At 41.9% G+C, this 21,193-nt stretch overlaps 1 protein-coding gene across 7 annotated transcripts in view; it reads right to left on the bottom strand.

Annotated features, from left to right (window-relative positions):
* Positions 1 to 21,193, bottom strand: part of Argl (Argininosuccinate lyase) — a 245,540-nt gene that overhangs the window by 42,019 nt on the left and 182,328 nt on the right. For all 7 annotated transcript variants that reach the window (XM_071693764.1, XM_071693774.1, XM_071693805.1 and 4 more), the window contains one exon: positions 4,280 to 4,420. In XM_071693764.1, coding sequence (XP_071549865.1) covers positions 4,280 to 4,420 — 141 coding nt within the window. The remainder of the gene's footprint in view (positions 1 to 4,279; positions 4,421 to 21,193) is intronic.

Below are 21,193 nucleotides of genomic sequence, written 5' to 3'. Positions count from 1 at the left end.
AGTCGAGAACATTATCTCGGAAAGCAAAAATGGGTATGTTTGAAGGAATAGTGGTTCCAACAATGTTGTATGGTTGCGAGGCGTGGGCTATGGATAGAGTTGTGCGCAGGAGGATGGATGTGCTGGAAATGAGATGTTTGAGGACAATGTGTGGTGTGAGGTGGTTTGATCGAGTGAGTAACGTAAGGGTAAGAGAGATGTGTGGAAATAAAATGAGCGTGGTTGAGAGAGCAGAAGAGGGTGTTTTGAAGTGGTTTGGGCACATGGAGAGAATGAGTGAGGAAAGATTGACCAAGAGGATATATGTGTCGGAGGTGGAGGGAACAAGGAGAAGAGGGAGACCAAATTGGAGGTGGAAAGATGGAGTGAAAAAGATTTTGTGTGATCGGGGCCTGAACATGCAGGAGGGTGAAAGGAGGGCAAGGAATAGAGTGAATTGGAGCGATGTGGTATACCGGGGTTGACGTGCTGTCAGAGGATTGAATCAAGGCATGTGAAGCGTCTGGGGTAAACCATGGAAAGCTGTGTAGGTATGTATATTTGTGTGTGTGGACGTATGTATATACATGTGTATGGTGGGGGTTGGGCCATTTCTTTCGTCTGTTTCCTTGCGCTACCTCGCAAACGAGGGAGACAGCGACAAAGTATAATAAAAAAAAATTTTTTATTTATTTATTTATTTGCTTTGTCGCTGTCTCCCGCGTTTGCGAGGTAGCGCAAGGAAACAGACGAAAGAAATGGCCCAACCCACCCCCATACACATGCCTTGATTCAATCCACTGACAGCACGTCAACCCCGGTATACCACATCGCTCCAATTCACTCTATTCTTTGCACTCCTTTCACCCTCCTGCATGTTCAGGCCCCGATCACACAAAATCTTTTTCACTCCATCTTTCCACCTCCAATTTGGTCTCCCTCTTCTCTTCGTTCCCTCCACCTCCGACACATATATCCTCTTGGTCAATCTTTCCTCACTCATTCTCTCCATGTGACCAAACCATTTCAAAACACCCTCTTATGCTCTCTCAACCACGCTCTTTTTATTTCCACACATCTCTCTTACCCTTACGTTACTTACTCGATCAAACCACCTCACACCACACATTGTCCTCAAACATCTCATTTCCAGCACATCCATCCTCCTGCGCACAACTCTATCCATAGTCCACGCCTCGCAACCATACAACATTGTTGGAACCACTATTCCTTCAAACATACCCATTTTTGCTTTCCGAGATAATGTTCTCGACTTCCATACATTCTTCAAGGCTCCCAGAATTTTCGCCCCCTCCCCACCCTATGATCCACTTCCGCTTCCATGGTTTCATCCGCTGCCAGATCCACTCCCAGATATCTAAAACACTTCACTTCCTCCAGTTTTTCTCCATTCAAACTCACCTCCCAATTGAATTGACCCTCAACCCTACTGTACCTAATAACCTTGCTCTTATTCACATTTACTCTTAACTTTCTTCTTTCACACACTTTACCAAACTCAGTCACCAGCTTCTGCAGTTTCTCACATGAATCAGCCACCAGCGCTGTATCATCAGCGAACAACAACTGACTCACTTCCCAAGCTCTCTCATCCCAAACAGACTTCATACTTGCCCCTCTTTCCAAAACTCTTGCATTCACCTCCCTAACAACCCCATCCATAAACAAATTAAACAACCATGGAGACATCACACACCCCTGCCGCAAACCTACATTCACTGAGAACCAATCACTTTCCTCTCTTCCTACACGTACACATGCCTTACATCCTCGATAAAAACTTTTCACTGCTTCTAACAACTTGCCTCCCACACCATATATTCTTAATACCTTCCATAGAGCATCTCTATCAACTCTATCATATGCCTTCTCCAAATCCATAAATGCTACATACAAATCCATTTGCTTTTCTAAGTATTTCTCACATACATTCTTCAAAGCATTCACCTGATCCACACATCCTCTACCACTTCTGAAACCACACTGCTCTTCCCCAATCTGATGCTCTGTACATGCCTTCACCCTCTCAATCAATACCCTCCCATATAATTTGCCAGGAATACTCAACAAACTTATACCTCTCTAATTTGAGCACTCACTCTTATCCCCTTTGCCTTTGTACAATGGCACTATGCACGCATTCCGCCAATCCTCAGGCACCTCACCATGAGTCATACATACATTAAATAACCTTACCAACCAGTCAACAATACAGTCACCCCCTTTTTTAATAAATTCCACTGCAATACCATCCAAACCTGCTGCCTTGCCGGCTTTCATCTTCCGCAAAGCTTTTACTACCTCTTCTCTGTTTACCAACTCATTTTCCCTAACCCTCTTACTTTGCACACCACCCCGACCAAAACACCCTATATCTGCCACTCTATCATCAATAATAATACTAATAATCATTTATATTTTATCTATCTATTTTGCTTTGTTGCTGTCTCCCGCGTTAGCGAGGTAGCACAAGGAAACAGATGAAAGAATGGCCCAACCCACCCACATACATATGTATATACATACACGTCCACACACGCAAATATACATACCTATACATCTCAACGTATACATATATATACACACACAGACATAATTCATACTGTCTGCCTTTATTCATTCCCATCGCCATCCTGCCACACATGAAATAACAGCCCCCTCCTCCCTCATGTGCATGAGGCAGCGCTAAGAAAAGACAACAAAGGCCACATTCGTTCACACTCAGTCTCTAGCTGTCATGTAATAATGCACAGAAACCACAGCTCCCTTTCCACATCCAGGCCCCACAAAACATTCCATGGTTTACCCCAGACGCTTCACATGCCCTGGTTCAATCCACTGACAGCACGTCGACCCCGGTATACCACATCATTCCAATTCACTCTATTCCTTGCACACCTTTCACCCTCCTGCATGTTCAGGTCCCGGTCACTCAAAATCTTTTTCACTCCATCTTTCCACCTCCAATTTGGTCTCTCACTTCTCGTTCCCTCCACCTCTGATACATGTATCCTCTAGGTCAATCTTTCCTCACTCATTCTCTCCATGTGTCCAAACCATTTTAAAACACCCTCTTCTGCTCTCTCAACCAAACTCTTTTTATTACCACACATCTCTCTTACCCTTACATTACTTACTCAATCAAACCACCTCACACCACATATTGTCCTCAAACATCTCATTTCCAGCACATCCACCCTCCTCCGCACAACTCTATCTATAGCCCACGCCTCGCAACCATATAACATTCTTGGAACCACTATTCCTTCAAACATACCCATTTTTGCTTTCCGAGATAATGTTCTCGACTTCCATACATTCTTCAACGCTCCCAGAATTTTCACCCCTTCCAACCCTATGATTCACTTCCGCTTCCATGGTTCCATCCACTGCTAAATCCACTCCCAGATATCTAAAACACTTCACTTCCTCCAATTTTTCTCCATTCAAATATACCTCCCAATTGACTTGTCCCTCAACCCTACTGTTCCTAGTAACCTTGCTCTTATTCACATTTACTCTTAACTTTCTTCTTTCACACACTTTACCAAACTCAGTCACCAGCTTCTGCAGTTTCTCACACTAATCACCCACCAGCACTGTATCATCAGCAAACAACAAGTGACTCACTTCCCAAGCTCTCTCATCCACAACAGACTTCATACTTGCCCCTCTTTCCAAAACTCTTGCATTCACCTCCCTAACAACTCCATCCATAGACAAATTAAACAACCATGGAGACATCACACACCCCTGCCGCAAACCTACATTCACTGAGAACCAATCACTTTCCTCTCTTCCTACACGTACACATGCCTTACATCCTTGATAAAAACTTTTCACTGCTTCTAATAACTTGCCTCCCACACCATATATTCTTAATACCTTCCACAGAGCATCTCTATCAACTCTATCATATGCCTTCTCCAGACCCATAAATGCTACATACAAATCCATTTGCTTTTCTAAGTATTTCTCACATACATTCTTCAAAGCAAACACCTGATCCACACATCCTCTACCACTTCTAAAACCACACTGCTCTTCCCCAATCTGATGCTCTGTAGATGCCTACAACCTCTCAATCAATACCTCCCATATAATTTCCCAGGAATACTCAACACCTTGGCAATTAAGAGCCAATGCATGCATAATTAAAAACAAATTTCACAAACAGTCAATACTGATATATATACCAACTTAATTTTTCTTTAATCTACAAATCATGAAAACAAAAGTTTATCTATTAATCTTACTTCCCTCTGTTATCATTTCATACCTGAAGTGTAGCTACTGTGCCAGCAGCCACTTGTAAAATCCCTATCAATGTCGAGGCTGTCTCAAACATCACTTTATCCTCTTGCAGATCCTTGTTGTAAGTTGACGGCAAAGCTTTCAGGACCATCAGAAAACCATACATCTGAAAAATGTAAGTTTTACAATAAGAAAAAATAATCTCTACCACAGGCAGATCCCTTTGACCAATTGAGAGAACTCTTGCTTGGTGTGGGATGACAACAATGTCTCATTTGAAAACAGGGTTCAAGAGGATTCATCCTCTCTGACCACTAAAATACATAAGACACCAGCTGATGCTCATCCTTAACCCCCTAACATCCCAATACACTATCTTTTCCAATCCTCAAAATTCACTTATTTTCAAGATGATTTGAAACTGTATTTATCCTTACCATTTCCAAGATATAAATACAGCTATGAAAAAAAAAATCTCTTTGAAGTATTTTTGTCTGCTACTTTCACTGTAAAAATGTATAAAAGTTAGCAGGTATTTCCGTACAATGCACTAAAATTTAAGTGAGTTGCCACTGTCCATATTCTATTTATCTTAGCTATATCAAATATTGATTAATGATTATTGTTAAGTTTTAACTTAAATATTTTCTCTTTATAATTACTTTTATTTATTGATAATTGTTTTAAAACAGCAAAACTATTAAAGTTTGTAAACTTATCACTCACACCTGTCAAAAACAGTGTGTGTCGAAAACAGTGTTGACAAGGTCAGCTGGGCACTGGTAACACTGCTTCCACTTTTCCTACTTCATCTTGGTCAATTTTTGATGCTCAAAGAGTCAGTGTCCAAAACAATCACTCTTAACACGATCCAAAGATGGATCATCATTGGCTAATAATTCAGGATCTTCTGCCAGGTCCTCTAAATCAAGCTAAAAGCTACTGAGTTTGCTCCTAGAAAACTTACCCAAAAATGCTCTCATTGGCATGACTGGATCCCACAATACCATCTCAGCCAACACCAAGGGTTGTTGTGTGAATCCATGTGCAAATATATACATCTAAAGGCATTGTCTAGCACACATAAGTATCCATTTGGAGATGTTAAGGGGTTAAATACCTAATAACTATACAGCAACCCAATCAGGCCTATGATGTCATGCTGCTGTGGTGAAAAAGTGGGAAGTCTGTAGTTAACTAACCCCTAAAAGGTATGGGAAAATAAACCGATGCTCACAGGGCTCTGCCTATGGTGAATCATTCTTTTCTGTACTTCAAAACCCATATTGTTCTTTATAGGCAGAGTCCAGTGAACAGTTGGGGCATATCTACTTGGAGGATTCATGAACTCTAAAGAAAAGCTTAACAAAAGAAATATGAAAAATTCTGCTCTGCATGACAATTTGGTCCTTGCTTTGGATAATCCTTATTTAAAAGTGGCATACCCAGCCATCTTCTAGGGTTTGTATGGTGAGAAAAAAGCTGCATGAATCTGTTCATAAACGGTACTTTGGGATCAACTTTATACCTGACATACTGCCTAAACACCACAGATGAAATGAGATGAAAGGAAACTGTCTAATTGTTGATACAATATCAGAATTCCATTTAAGTTTAGGAATAACATGTCTAATGTACTATTTACAATTCATGGTAAACCCAAATCAAAATAGGCATCTCATGTCTGGTCTTTAACTTAACAGGAGGCAGTCAACCTCTTACGAAGACCTCTTCACCCTTTTGATGCACCCTTTTCTTATAATGTTGGGCCCCAAAAAGTATCATTTTATCAACAATATATGATAGTGCTCACATTAACCTTTTAACTACATTCATAGCATAAAAGATATTATTTCCATATCTGATCATTCTTTTCCTATGAATATAAGCAAGAAAATTACCATATTCAAGGAACTGTTGAAAAAAGGCCTCACTCACTAAATTCCATTCACTAGCTGTCGGGTGCAATGCTTCGAAACCACAGCCTTTTATCTGAAAGCCCCACAGGCCTTTCTGTGGTTTCATTCAGCAGCTACATATACCCTTGGTCAGACCTATGACCGCACTTTGCCCCCTGTATACCACGTTGCCCCAATTCAACCAAGCCAATGCACATCTTTCACCCTCCTCTGTGTTCGGGCCAAGAACACTCGAAATCTTTTTCACCACATCCCTCTATTTCCAATTTGGTCTTCACCTTCCTCTTGTCCACTCCACTTCAGATACATGAATCTTTTCCATCATTATTCCATCCATTCTACCATATGTCTAAACCATTTCAGCACACCTTCTCTCAACCATACTCTTCTTATTCAATACTTACTTTATCAAACCAATTCACACCACATATAATCCTTAAACATTTCATCTTCAATACACCAACCTTTCCCAACACATTCTGATCTACAGTCCATGCCACACCTCCATATAACATTGCTGAGACTACTACACCTTTAATTATCCCCATTTTCACCCTCCCAGATCATGACTTCTCTGTCCAAATATTTCTCAGTGCTCCAAGAACCTTCACCCCCCCATGCACCCTACGACTCACTTTCGTTTCCATGGTTCCATTTGCTGCCATGTCTGCTCTGAGGTATCTAAAACACTGCACTTCCTTCAGATTTTCTCTGTGCAAATTCACACCTCAACTAGCCTATCCCTCTGGACTACTGAGCCGAATAATCTTGCTTTTATTCTTTCCCACACTTTCCCTGACTTAAACACCAACAGTTTTTCACACACGTCTACTGCCAGTCCTGTGTTACCAGCAAACAACAACTGCCTCACTTCCCAGGTTCTTTCACCCTGTGCAGACTGAACATCCACTCTCTCTCCAAAACTCTTGCCTTTACCTCACTCACCAACTCATCCATAAACAAACTGAACAGCCATAATGACACTACGCACCCCTGTTGCAGACCCATCTTCACCTGGGACCTCTCAGTCTCCTCTCCATTTACTCACAGGCATGCCTTACACTCTTCATAAAAACTTCTCACTTCTAGAAGCTTTTCTCCACACCATAAATTTGTAAGACCTTGTACAAGCAAATTTATCAACCTTATCATATGCTTTTCCCACATTCATAAACGACATGTATAAATCTTTCTGCTTCTCTAAGTATTTCTCTCACACATTCTTTAAAGTAAATACATGATCTAGAAATCTTCTACCACTTCTGAAACCACATTGTTCCTCTCCAATCTGATGCTCTATATGTGCCTTTACCCTCCACATCACCACTCCCATACATTTTTTCAGGAATACTCAACAAACCTATACCTCTGTAGTTTGAAGACTCACCTTTATCCTCCTTGCCTTTAAACACTGTATCATCAATTCATTCTGCTAATCCACAGACACCTCACAATGATTCATGCATACAATGAAAGTCCTGACAAACCAATTAATAATACAATCACCCACTTTCTTATGAAATTCAGCTGCAATACCATCAACTCCCTGCCTTTCCACATTTCCTCTTACCCAAGCCTTTCACCAAACTTCTCCCCATCACTCTCTCACTTCACATGCCATCCCAACCCAAACACTCTAATTTTGTTTTTTATGTTATGAAATGGAGAAAGAAACACATGTAGGGAAAGAAGCAGGTATCAAAAGGGGCTTACCCTTGAGTTGCCAATGGCAACACAATAATCATGCAAAGCAGCAGATTGCCGAGTATTGCGTGGTCTAGCTGGTCGTGTGGGCACACAAGCAGCCAGTTCTCGAGAGCTAAAACCAAAGTAATACCTACAGCAGAGGTAAAGTGAACCAACATTGTGAAAAAGGGCAAGAGGGTCAAATTTGGAAGTTAGTCTGGGACAGTTCATAAGGTGGACTGCTTTCGACTCAATTCTGTCAAGTATGGATGCAAATCTAGAACCACCCCAAATGTGAAAGCAGTACTCCATACAAGGATGAATCAATCCCTTGTATAAACAGAGCAACTGTTCAGAAGAGAAGTTTCGACATCTAAACAGGACACCCAGTTTCTTAGAGGCAAACTTGATTACTCCTGTAATGTGGGGTTTCCAAGAAAGAGTATGTTCATTGAGTCAAAAAGTGAAATTACAGAATCGTCAAAGGAGAGACGAGAGTTGTGAGGAGTTTTCAATAGAGAGATGGGTAGAAACTGGGTCTTGGAGGCATTGAACTTACTGAGGAAGTTGTGTCAAGTGAAATGCAAACTGAGAGGGAGAAGAGGGAGCAAAATTGAAGGATGTGGATGAATGCAATGTTGAGTCATCAGCATATGAGTGCATTGGATTATTTGCAGAGGAGAGAAAATCACTGAAAAAAGGGGAAAAAGTGTATGGAACAGGAGGACAGAACATTGAGGGACACTGCTGTTGATGGAGAAAAGGGAGAGGCTGATCCATCATCAACCACAGATATAGATCAGCTGGAGAGGAAGCCAAATATGAAGTAGCAAAGTAAGGGAGGGAAGCCAAAAGAAGGGAGCTTAGTGACAAGACCCCAATATTACACCCAATCAAAAGCCTTAAATATGTCATTGGCAACTAAACATGACTCCAAAAAATCTTTCAGGGATGATGACCAGACATGAGCAAAATAGGAAAGACTATCACCAGCGGATCTCACCTTAAGGAAGCTATACTGGTGATCAGAGAGAAGACTGTGGTTTTCAATGTGTTTAAGGATATGGGAGTTGAGGAGGAATTCAAAGACTTTGGAAATGGTAGATGTCAAAGCAACAGGATGATAGTTCGAGGGGTCAGAACAGTCACCCTTCTTAGGGATGGGATGCATCAATGAATGCTTACAAGGAGAAGGAAAAGTTTTGGTTTTTAAACAGAAATGGAACAAACGTGCAAGCATAGGTGCAAGTCCAGAGGCACACTCTTTCAATACAAGGGATGGATGCCATCAGGACAATAAGCCTTGCTTGCATCCAGAGAAGGAAGTGTTTCTTGGACAGTCTGAATAGAGATTACGGGAGGAGGCATAAGATTAGTATGAGGAGCATCAGGGGGTGAAAGAGCGTTAGAGTCATCCAAGGTGGAGTTAAAGGAGAAACGGAAACATAGAGAGTTGCTTTGTCTATGGGAGAGACAGCTATAGTACCATCAAAGCGGAAAAGTAAAGACAAAGTTGTTAGATATTAAGGATGCCCTTAGCTAAAGACCTGAAAGACCTATCAGTGGATAACGAAGACAGGTTGTCACTCTTCCTTTGAATAAAGGAATGCTTTGCCTCACAGATAAAATGCTTGCAACAATTACAGGCAGTGATAAAAGCTGAGTGGGAGCATGAAGAAGGAGAGTTTTCCAAGCCTGATATGCCATATCCTTTGCCTGAATGGCCTCAGAACAAGAACAGTTGAACCAAGGACTGAATGAAGAGGTCACCTCGGAGGAAGAAGGGATAAGTGCTTTCATTCCCGCAAGAATAACCTGTTATGTTTTTGGCAGAGAGAGAAGCATCGCCACATAAGAGATAGTAATTTACCTGAGGAAAGTCAGAAATGAGGTTATGTTAGTTATTCAAGTCAGTTTTGTTCAGGTGCCAGTATTTACACTTAGAAGGGGCTGCTGGAGGGGAGGTGCCATTAGAATAGATACATTTCTGAGTGTGTGATCAGATGAACTAATTGGAGACAAGATTGTGTATTTACAGTGGGATGGACTAGAGGTGAAAAACTAAACCAGAATTTTAGATTGATCACAGTGGTCAGGAATATGGGTAGGGTTGGGGATAATTTGCTCTAAATTAATGAGATTGGAAAACATGAGGGCTTCAATCCCTCCACCATCCACGTGGGAGGCATTCAACCATTTCCTATGGTGAATGTTGAGATCCCCAAGGTAGAGGATCTCAGCTTGTGGGTAAGAGGATCTCACAGTCTCATGGCAGGAGTTTAGGTAGTTGAAGAAGCATATTAAATTAGAAGAATCAGGAAAGCAGTAAGTGAAAGAGAGGAAAAGTGCGGAAGTAGGGAGACAGACCTTGAGCCACATAACATCAAAGTCCGAAGACTCAAGGTCCTTGAGGCATGCAACAGGTATGTTGAAGTTAGAATAAGCACAAACACCACTTTTGAACCGGAATTACAAGTGGATGTTATAGTTAGAAATGAAAAAAAGACTAGTGAGAACATCATTAGATAACCGTGTCTCAAACAGATGATAAGGAGAGGTATCAGACAGATGGTATCAGACAGATGGTATTCAACTGAGCAGAGGTTACTAGAGAGACTATGAATGTTGGTATAGTGAACAGAAAAGGAAGGTTCAACACAAAGCGAAAGGTCACCCTGTCATGAAAAACATTTACCAGTCCTTCAAAACATTCATTCTCATCTACTTACTTCATCACTACTTGTTACCACTGCCCTATTTGCCCTCTTTGCTGATGTTCCCATTCGTTCTGCTGTTTTTCTCACACCATTAACTTTTCAAAACATCTTATTCTCCCTAAAGTTTACTGATAATCACTCATTCCTACTTTCATTTGCCCTCTTTTTCAACCCATGCATCTTTCTCTTGACCTCCTCCCACTTTCATAAATCTCCCAATCATTTAGACTCCCTCCCTGTATGTACCATCCATATACTTCTTTTTTCCCTAATTAGCAATTTCACTTTGTCATCCCACCACCCACTACCCTTTTTAATCTGCCCAACTTCCACCTTACACATGCCACAAACATCTCTCGCACATGTCAGCACTACTTCCCTAAATATTTCCCATTCCTCACCAACTTCTCTAATTTTGTTTACTTTCAACTTTTGACATTCTACAATCAATCTCTCCTGGTGTTTCTTCAAATAAATCTCTTTTCCAAACTCACATACTCTAACCTCTCTCTTCTAACCCATAATGTTTCCTCTTTTCCAAAAACCTGTACAAGTCTTCACCATAGCCTCCACAAGGTAATGATTAGACATCCCACCAGCTGCCCCTCTAAGCACATTCACATTCAACAGTGTTCTGCAAACCTATCAATTAGTATGTAATCAAATAAGTCTGCTGCCCATCTTTCCTATTCACATATACTTGTTTTCATATATGTGCACCACAGGTTGGCCACAAACCCTGGGCAGGGCATCTGGCTACCTCTGCCACAGGGAGGTAAAAAGACACACACACACCAGACTTATAGTGTTTTTACATGTGTCCCAACCTCATCTCACTGGGGATAGCAAGGACTTTAATTTAACATGCTCCAATTGTCTGGTATTTGTTATATTTTCTTGTGACGGTCAGGCTGGTTCAGTGACTGTGCCACAGAAGAAATATTGAACTCTTTTCCATGGAATGGCATGACCCCAGCTCCCGAGGGATTGGAACAACCTAATCAAGTTCTGAGGTCTACTTGGCCAACCTGTCTGCCTGTTCATTGCCGTAAATGCTGCAATGACCAGGCATCCAAATCAAGATGATATCTTTGTTACATAAGTTTATTTCATTAATAATGTTGAAAAAGAGGTGTTATGTGTCTGGGGTGGAGGGAACAAGAAGTGGAAGACCAAATTGGAGGTGGGAGGATGGAGTGAAAAAGAATTTGAGTGAGTGGGGCCTGAACATGCAGGAGAGTGAAAGGCATGCATGGAACAGAATGAATTGGAATGATGTGGTATATTGGGGTCGATATACTGTTACTGGACTGAACCAGGGCATGTGAAACATCTGGGGTAAACCATGGAAAAGTCTGTAGAGCCTGGATGTGGATAGAATGCTATGGTTTCATTGCATAAAACATAGCTAGAGAATGGGTGTGAGCAGATATGGCCTTTCTTCAACTGTTTCCTGGAGCTGCTTCACTGAAGCAGGGGGTGGTGATGGTGTTTATTGTGGGGCAGGGTGGCGCCTAGAATGGATGAAGTTGAGCAAGTACGAATATGTACATGTGTATATACGTACGTACGTATATATGTATATGTTGATATGCATATGTATATATAAGTACATGCATGTGTATGTATGTTCATGGATGTATACATGAATGGGTCTTTCTTCGTCTGTTTTCTGGTGATACCTCACTAACACAGGACACGGCAATCTAGTATTACACATGACAGCTAGAGACTGAATGTGAACGAATGTGGCCTTTTTATGTTTGTGTTCCTGGCGCTACCTCGCTGAAGCGGGGGATAGCAATGCTGTTTCCAGTGGAGCAGATTAGCGACAGAAATGGACAAAGGCAAGAAAGTATGAATATGTACATGCGTATACATGTATATGTCTGTGTATGTGTATATATATGTATATATGTATATGATGATATATATATGAACATATACGGGTGTTTATGTATACATGCATATGAGTGGATGAGCCATTCTTTGTCTGTTTCCTAGTGCTACCTCGCTGATGTGGGAAACAGCAATTAAGTATAATTTATATATCATATACATATCCCTGGGGATAGGGGAGAAAGAATACTTCCCATGCATTCCTCATGTGTCGTAGAAGGTGACTAAAGGGGACGGGATCGGGGAACTCCTTGTATTTAAACTTTCTAAAAGGGGGAAACAAAAGAAGGAGTCACGCAGGGAGTGCTCATCCTCCTCGAAGGCTCAGATTGGGGTGTCTAAATGTGTGTGGATGTAACCAAGATGAGATAAAAGGAGAGATAGGTAGTATGTTTGAGGAAAGGAACCTGGATGTTTTGGCTCTGAGTGAAACAAAGCTCAAGGGTAAAGGGGAAGAGTGGTTTGGGAATGTCTTGGGAGTAAAGTCAGGGGTTAGTGAGAGGACAAGAGCAAGGGAAGGAGTAGCACTACTCCTAAAACAGGAGTGGTGGGAGTATGTGATAGAGTGTAAGAAAGTAAACTCTAGATTGATATGGGTAAAACTGAAAGTGGATGGAGAGAGATGGGTGATTATTGGTGCATATGCACCTGGGCATGAGAAGAAAGATCATGAGAGGCAAGTATTTTGGGAGGAGCTGAGTGAGTGTGTTAGCGGTTTTGATGCACGAGACCAGGTTATAGTGATGGGTGATTTCAATGCAAAGGTGAGTGCTATGGCAGTTGAGGGAATAATTGGTGTACATGGGGTGTTCAGTGTTGTAAATGGAAATGGTGAAGAGCTTATAGATTTATGGGCTGAAAAAGGACTGGTGATTGGAAAGACCTGGTTTAAAAAGAGAGATATACATAAGTATACATATGTAAGTAGGAGAGATAGCCAAAGAGCATTATTGGATTACGTATTAATTGATAGGCACGTGAAAGAGAAACTTTTGGATGTTAATGTGCTGAGAGGTGCAACTGGAGGGATGTCTGATCATTGTCTTGAGGAGGCGAAGGTGAAGATTAGTAGAGGTTTTCAGAAAAGAAGAGAGAATGTTGGGATGAAGAGAATGGTGAGAGTAAGTGAGCTTGGGAAGGAGACTTGTGTGAGGAAGTACCAGGAGAGACTGAGTACAGAATGGAAAAAGGTGAGAACAAAGGACATCAGGGGAGTGGGGGAGGGTTGAGATGTATTTAGGAAACCAGTGATGGCTTGCACAAAAGATGTTTGTGGCATGAGAAGCGTGGGAGGTGGGCAGATTAGAAAGGGTAGTGAGTCGTGGGATGAAGAAGTAAGATTATTAGTGAAAGAGAAGAGACAGGCATTTGGACGACTTTTGCCGGGAAATAATGTAAATGACTAGGAGATGTATAAAAGAAAGAGGCAGGAGGTAAAGAGAAAGGTGCAAGAGGTGAAAAAGAGGGCAAATGAGAGTTGGGGTGAGAGAGTATCATTAAATTTTAGGGAGAATAGGAAGATGTTTTGAAAAAAAAAAAAAAAAAAAAAAAAAAAAAAAACACCTTCCTATTTCAATTTTCCAAAAGAAGAACAGAGAAGGTGAGGATATTCCCTCAAAGGCCCAGTCCTCTGTTCTTAACGCTACCTCGCTAATGCGGGAAATGGCGAATAGTATGAAAGAAAGAAAGAAAAAGAAGGAAGATGTTTTGGAAGGAGGTAAATAAAGTGTGTAAGACAAGGGAACAAATGGGAACTTCAGTGAAGGGGGCTAATGGGGAGGTGATAACAAGTAGTGGTGACGTGAGAAGGAGATGGAGTAAGTATTTTGATGGTTTGTTGAATGAGTTTGATGATAGAGGGGCAGATGTAGGGTGTTTTGGTCGAGGTGGAGTGCAAAGTGAGAGGGTTTGGGAAAATGATTTGGTAAACACAGAAGACGTAGTAAAAGCTTTGTGGAAGATGAAAGCCGGCAAGGCAGTGGCTTTGGATGGTATTGCAGTGGAATTTTTTAAAAAAGGGGGTGACTGTATTGTTGACTGGTCGGTAAGGTTATTTAATGTGTGTATGACTCATGGTGAGGTGCCTGAGGATTGTTGGAATGCTTGCATAGTGCCATTGTACAAAGGCAAAGAGGATAAAAGTGAGTGCTAAAATTACAGAGGCATAAGTTTATTGAGTATTCCTCGGAAATTATATTGGAGGGTATTGACTGAGAGGGTGAAGGCACCTACAGAGCATCAGATTGGGGAAGAGCAGTGTGGTTTCAGAAGTGGTAGAGGATATGTGGATCAGGTGTTTGCTTTGAAGAATGTATGTGAGAAACACTTAGAACAGCAAATGGATTTGTATGTAGCATTTATGGATACGGAGAAGGCATATGATAGAGTTGATAGAGATTTTCTGTTGAAGGTATTAAGAATATATGGTGTGGGAGGCAAGTTGTTAGAAGCAGTGAAAGCTTCTATCGAGGATGTAAGGCATGTGTAAGTGTAGGAAGACAGGAAAGTGATTAGTTCTCAGGGAATGTTGATTCTCAGTGAATGTTGGTTTGTGTCAGGGGTGTGTGATGTCTCCATGGTTGTTTAATTTGTATATGGATGGGGTTATTAGGGAGGTGAATGCAAGAGTTTTGTAAAGTGGGGCAACAGTCTGTTGTGGATGAGTGAGCTTGGGAAGTGAGTCAGTTATTGTTCGCTGATGATATAGCGTTGGTGGCTGATTCATGTGAGAAACTGCAGAAGCTGGTGACTGAGTTTGGTAAAGTGTGTGAAAGAAGAAAGTTAAGAGTAAATGTGAATAAGAGCAAGGTTACTAGGAACAGTAGGGTTGAGGGACAAGTCAATTGGGAGGTATGTTTGAATGGAGAAAAACTGGACGAAGTGAAGTGTTTTAGATATCTGGGAGTGGATTTAGCAGTGGATGGAACCATGGAAGCGGAAGTGAATCATAGGGTTGGAAGGGGCGAAAATTCTGGGAGCGTTGAAGAATGTGTGGAAGTCGAGAACATTATCTCGGAAAGCAAAAATTGGTATGTTTGAAGGAATAGTGGTTCCAACAATGTTATGTAGTTGCGAGGCATTGGCTATTGATAGAGTTGTGCAGAGGAGGATGGATGTGCTGGAAAGGAGATGTTTGAGGACAACAGGTGGTGTGAGGTGGTTTGATCGAGTAAGTATCAATAGGGTAAGAGAGATTTGTGGTAATAAAAAGAGTGTGGTTTGGTCACATGGAGAGAATGAGTGAGGAAAGATTGACCAAGAGGATATATGTGTCAGAGGTGGAGGGAACGAGGAGAAGCGCAGGAGGGTGAAAGGCGTGCAACGAATAGAGTGAATTGGAACAATGTGGTATACTGGGGTCAACGTGCTCTCAATGGATTGAACCAGGGCATGTGAAGCGTCTGGGGTAAACCATGAAAAGTTCTACGGGGCCTGGATGTGGAAAGGGAGCTGTGGTTTCGGTGCATTATTACATGACAGCTAGAGACTGAGTGTGAACGAATGCGACTTTTCTTGTCGTTTCCTAGCGCTACCTCGCGCACATGTGAGGAGAGGGGGTTGTTATTTCATGTGTAGCGGGGTTGCAATGGGAATGAATAAAGGCAGACAGTATGAATTATGTACATGTATATATATATATATATATATATATATATATATATATATATATATATATATATATATGTCTGTGTGTTTATATATATGTATATGTTGAGATGTATAGGTATGTATTTGCGTGTGTGGACGTGAATGGGTATACATGTGTGTGTGGGGGGGTTGGGCCATTCTTTCGCCTGTTTCCCTGTGCTACCTTGCTAACGCAGGAGATAGCAACAAAATATATATATATATATCATAGGGTGGGGGAGGGGGCGAAAATTCTGGGAGCCTTGAAGAATGTGTGGAAGTCGAGAACATTATCTCGGAAAGCAAAAATGGGTATGTTTGAAGGAATAGTGGTTCCAACAATGTTGTATGGTTGCGAGGCGTGGGCTATGGATAGAGTTGTGTGCAGGAGGATGGATGTGCTGGAAATGAGATGTTTGAGGACAATGTGTGGTGTGAGGTGGTTTGATCGAGTAAGTAACGTAAGGGTAAGAGAGATGTGTGGAAATAAAAAGAGCGTGGTTGAGAGAGCAGAAGAGGGTGTTTTGAAGTGGTTTGGGCACATGGAGAGAATGAGTGAGGAAAGATTGACCAAGATGATATATGTGTCGGAGGTGGAGGGAACGAGGAGAAGAGGGAGACCAAATTGGAGGTGGAAAGATGGAGTGAAAAAGATTTTGTGTGATCGGGGCCTGAACATGCAGGAGGGTGAAAGGAGGGCAAGGAATAGAGTGAATTGGAGCGATGTGGTATACCGGCGTTGACGTGCTGTCAGTGGATTGAATCGGGGCATGTGAAGCGTCTGGGGTAAACCATGGAAAGCTGTGTAGGTATGTATATTTGCGTGTGTGGACGTATGTATATACATGTGTATGGGGGTGGGTTGGGCCATTTCTTTCGTCTGTTTCCTTGCGCTACCTCGCAAACGCGGGAGACAGCGACAAAGCAAAAAAAAAAAAAAAAAAATATATATATATATGAGAAGCGTGGGAGGTGGGTTGATTAGAAAGGGTAGTGAGTTGTGGGATGAAGAAGTAAGATTACTAGTGAATGAGAAGAGAGAGGCATTTGGACAATTTTTGAAGGGAAAAAATGCAAATGAGTGGGAGATGTATAAAAGAAAGAGACAGGAGGCTAAGAGAAAGGTGGAAGAGGTGAAAAAAAAGACAAATGAGAGTTCAGGTGAGAGAGTATCATTAAATTTTAGGGAGAATAAAAAGATGTTCTGGAAGGAGGTTAATAAAGTGCATAAGACAAGGGAACAAATGGGAACTTCAGTGAAGGGGGCTAATGGGGAGGTGATAACAAGTACTGGTGATGTGAGAACATGGTGTGAGTATTTTGAAGGTTTGTTGAATGTGTTTGATGATAGAGTGGCAGATATAAGGTGTTTTGGTCGAGGTGGTGTGCAAAGTGAGAGGGTTAGGGAAAATAATTTGGTAAACAGAGAAGAGGTAGTAAAAGCTTTGCGGAAGATGAAAGCCGGCAAGGCAGCAGGTTTGGATGGTGTTGCAGTGGAATTTATCAAAAAAGGGGGTGACAGTATTGTTGACTGGTTGGTAAGGTTATTTAATGTATGTATGACTCATGGTGAGGTGCCTCAGGATTGGCGGAATGCTTGCATAGTACCAATGTACAAAGGCAAAGGGGATAAGAGTGAGTGCTCAAATTACAGAGGTATAAGTTTGTTGAGTATTCCTGGGAAATTATATGGGAGGGTATTGATTGAGAGGGTGAAGGCATGTACAGAGCATCAGACTGGGGAAGAGCAGTGTGGTTTCAGAAGTGGTAGAGGACTTGTGGATCAGGTGTTTGCTTTGAAGAATGTATGTGAGAAATACTTAGAAAAGCAAATGGATTTGTATGTAGCATTTATGGATCTGGAGAAGGCATATGATAGAGTTGATAGAGATGCTCTGTGGAAGGTATTAAGAATATATGGTGTGGAAGGCAAGTTGTTAGAAGCAGTGAAAAGTTTTTATCGAGGATGTAAGGCATGTGTACGTGTAGGAAGAGAGGAAAGTGATTGGTTCTCAGTGAATGTAGTTTTGCGGCAGGGGTGTGTGATGTCTCCATGGTTGATTAATTTGTTTATGGATGGGGTTCTTGGGGAGGTGAATGCAAGAGTTTTGGAAAGAGGGGCAAGTATGCAGTCTGTTGGGGATGAGAGAGCTTGGGAAGTGAGTCAGTTGTTGTTCGCTGATGATACAGCGCTGGTAGCTGATTCATGTGAGAAACTGCAGAAGCTGGTGACTGAGTTTGGTAAAGTGTGTGAAAGAAGAAAGTTAAGAGTAAATATGAATAAGAGCAAGGTTATTAGGTACAGTAGGGTTGAGGGTCAAGTCAATTGGGAGGTAAGTTTGAATGGAGAAAAACTGGAGGAAGTAAAGTGTTTTAGATATCTGGGAGTGGATCTGGCAGCAGATGGAACCATGGAAGCGGAAGTGAATCATAGGGTGGGGGAGGGGGCGAAAATCCTGGGAGCCTTGAAGAATGTATGGAAGTCGAGAACATTATCTTGGAAAGCAAAAATGGGTATGTTTGAAGGAATAGTGGTTCCAACAATGTTGTATGGTTGCGAGGCGTGGGCTATGGATAGAGTTGTGTGCAGGAGGGTGGATGTGCTGGAAATGAGATGCTTGAGGACAATGTGTGGTGTGAGGTGGTTTGATCGAGTAAGTAATGTAAGGGTAAGAGAGATGTGTGGAAAAAAAAAGAGCGTGGTTGAGAGAGCAGAAGAGGGTGTTTTGAAATGGTTTGGACACATGGAGAGAATGAGTGAGGAAAGACAAACCAAGAGGATATATGTGTCAGAGGTGGAGGGAACGAGGAGAAGTGGGAGACCAAATTGGAGGTAGAAAGATGGAGTGAAAAAGATTTTGAGTGATCGGGGCCTGAACATGCAGGAGGGTGAAAGGCGGGCAAGGAACAGAGTGAATTGGATCGATGTGGTATACCTGGGTCGACGTGCTGTCAATAGATTGAATCAGGGTTTGTGAAGCGTCTGTGGTAAACCATGGAAAGTTCTGTGGGGCCTGGATGTGGAAAGGGAGCTGTGGTTTCGGGCATTATTGCATGACAGCTAGAGACTGAGTGTGAATTAATGGAGCCTTTGTTGTCTTTTCCTAGTGCTACCTCGCACACATGAGGGGGGAGGGGGTTGTTATTCCATGTGTGGCGATGGGAATGAACAAAGGCAGACAGTTTGAATTGTGTGCATGTGTATATATGTATGTGTCTGTGTGTGTATATATATGTGTACATTGAGATGTATGGATATGTATATTTGCGTGTGTGGACGTGTATGTATATACATGTGTATGGGGGTGGTTGGGCCATTTCTTTCGTCTGTTTCCTTGCGCTACCTCGCAAACGCGAGAGACAGCGACAAAGCAAAGTAAAGAAATAAATAAATAAATATATATATATATATATATATATATATATATATATATATATATATATATATATATATATATCTGGTTTCAGAAGTGGTAGAGGATGTGTGGATCAGGTGTTTGCTTTGAAGAATGTATGTGAGAAATACTCAGAAAAGCAAATGGATTTGTATGTAGCATTTATGGATCTGGAGAAGGCATATGATAGAGTTGATAGAGATGCTCTGTGGAAGGTATTAAGAATATATGGTGTGGGAGGCAAGTTGTTAGAAGCAGTGAAAAGTTTTTATCGAGGATGTAAGGCATGTGTACGTGTAGGAAGAGAGGAAAGTGATTGGTTCTCAGTGAATGTAGGTTTGCGGCAGGGGTGTGTGATGTCTCCATGGTTGTTTAATTTGTTTATGGATGGGGTTGTTAGGGAGGTGAATGCAAGAGTTTTGGAAAGAGGGGCAAGTATGAAGTCTGTTGGGGATGAGAGAGCTTGGGAAGTGAGTCAGTTGTTGTTCGCTGATGATACAGCGCTGGTGGCTGATTCATGTGAGAAACTGCAGAAGCTGGTGACTGAGTTTGGTAAAGTGTGTGAAAGAAGAAAGTTAAGAGTAAATGTGAATAAGAGCAAGGTTATTAGGTACAGTAGGGTTGAGGGTCAAGTCAATTGGGAGGTGAGTTTGAATGGAGAAAAACTGGAGGAAGTGAAGTGTTTTAGATATCTGGGAGTGGATCTCGCAGCGGATGGAAACATGGAAGCGGAAGTGGATCATAGGGTGGGGGAGGGGGCGAAAATTCTGGGAGCCTTGAAGAATGTGTGGAAGTCGAGAACATTATCTCGGAAAGCAAGGATGGGTATGTTTGAAGGAATAGTGGTTCCAACAATGTTGTATGGTTGCGAGGCGTGGGCTATGGATAGAGTTGTGCGCAGGAGGATGGATGTGCTGGAAATGAGATGTTTGAGGACAATGTGTGGTGTGAGGTGGTTTGATCGAGTAAGTAACGTAAGGGTAAGAGAGATGTGTGGAAATAAAAAGAGTGTGGTTGAGAGAGCAGAAGAGGGTGTTTTGAAATGGTTTGGGCACATGGAGAGAATGAGTGAGGAAAGATTGACCAAGAGGATATATGTGTCGGAGGTGGAGGGAACGAGGAGAAGAGGGAGACCAAATTGGAGGCGGAAAGATGGAGTGAAAAAAATTTGTGTGATCGGGGCCTGAACATGCAGGAGGGTGAAAGGAGGGCAAGGAATAGAGTGAATTGGAGTGATGTGGTATACCGGGGTTGACGTGCTGTCAGTGGATTGAATCAAGGCATGTGAAGCGTCTGGGGTAAACCATGGAAAGCTGTGTAGGTATGTATATTTGCGTGTGGGGACGTATGTATATACATGTGTATGGTGGCTGATTCATGTGAGAAACTGCAGAAGCTGGTGACTGAGTTTGGTAAAGTGTGTGGAAGAAGAAAGTTAAGAGTAAATGTGAATAAGAGCAAGGTTATTAGGTACAGTAGGGTTGAGGGTCAAGTCAATTGGGAGGTGAGTTTGAATGGAGAAAAACTGGAGGAAGTGAAGTGTTTTAGATATCTGGGAGTGGATCTGGCAGCGGATGGAACCATGGAAGAGGAAGTGGATCATAGGGTGGGAGAGGGGGCGAAAATTCTGGGGGCCTTGAAGAATGTGTGGAAGTCGAGAACATTATCTCGGAAAGCAAAAATGGGTATGTTTGAA

This window comes from Panulirus ornatus, chromosome 4 (assembly GCF_036320965.1).
Source record: "Panulirus ornatus isolate Po-2019 chromosome 4, ASM3632096v1, whole genome shotgun sequence".
NCBI classification, from domain to species: domain Eukaryota; kingdom Metazoa; phylum Arthropoda; class Malacostraca; order Decapoda; family Palinuridae; genus Panulirus; species Panulirus ornatus.
The sequence above is the reverse complement of the archived record's forward strand: the minus strand, read 5'-3'. Positions and strand labels throughout refer to the sequence as shown.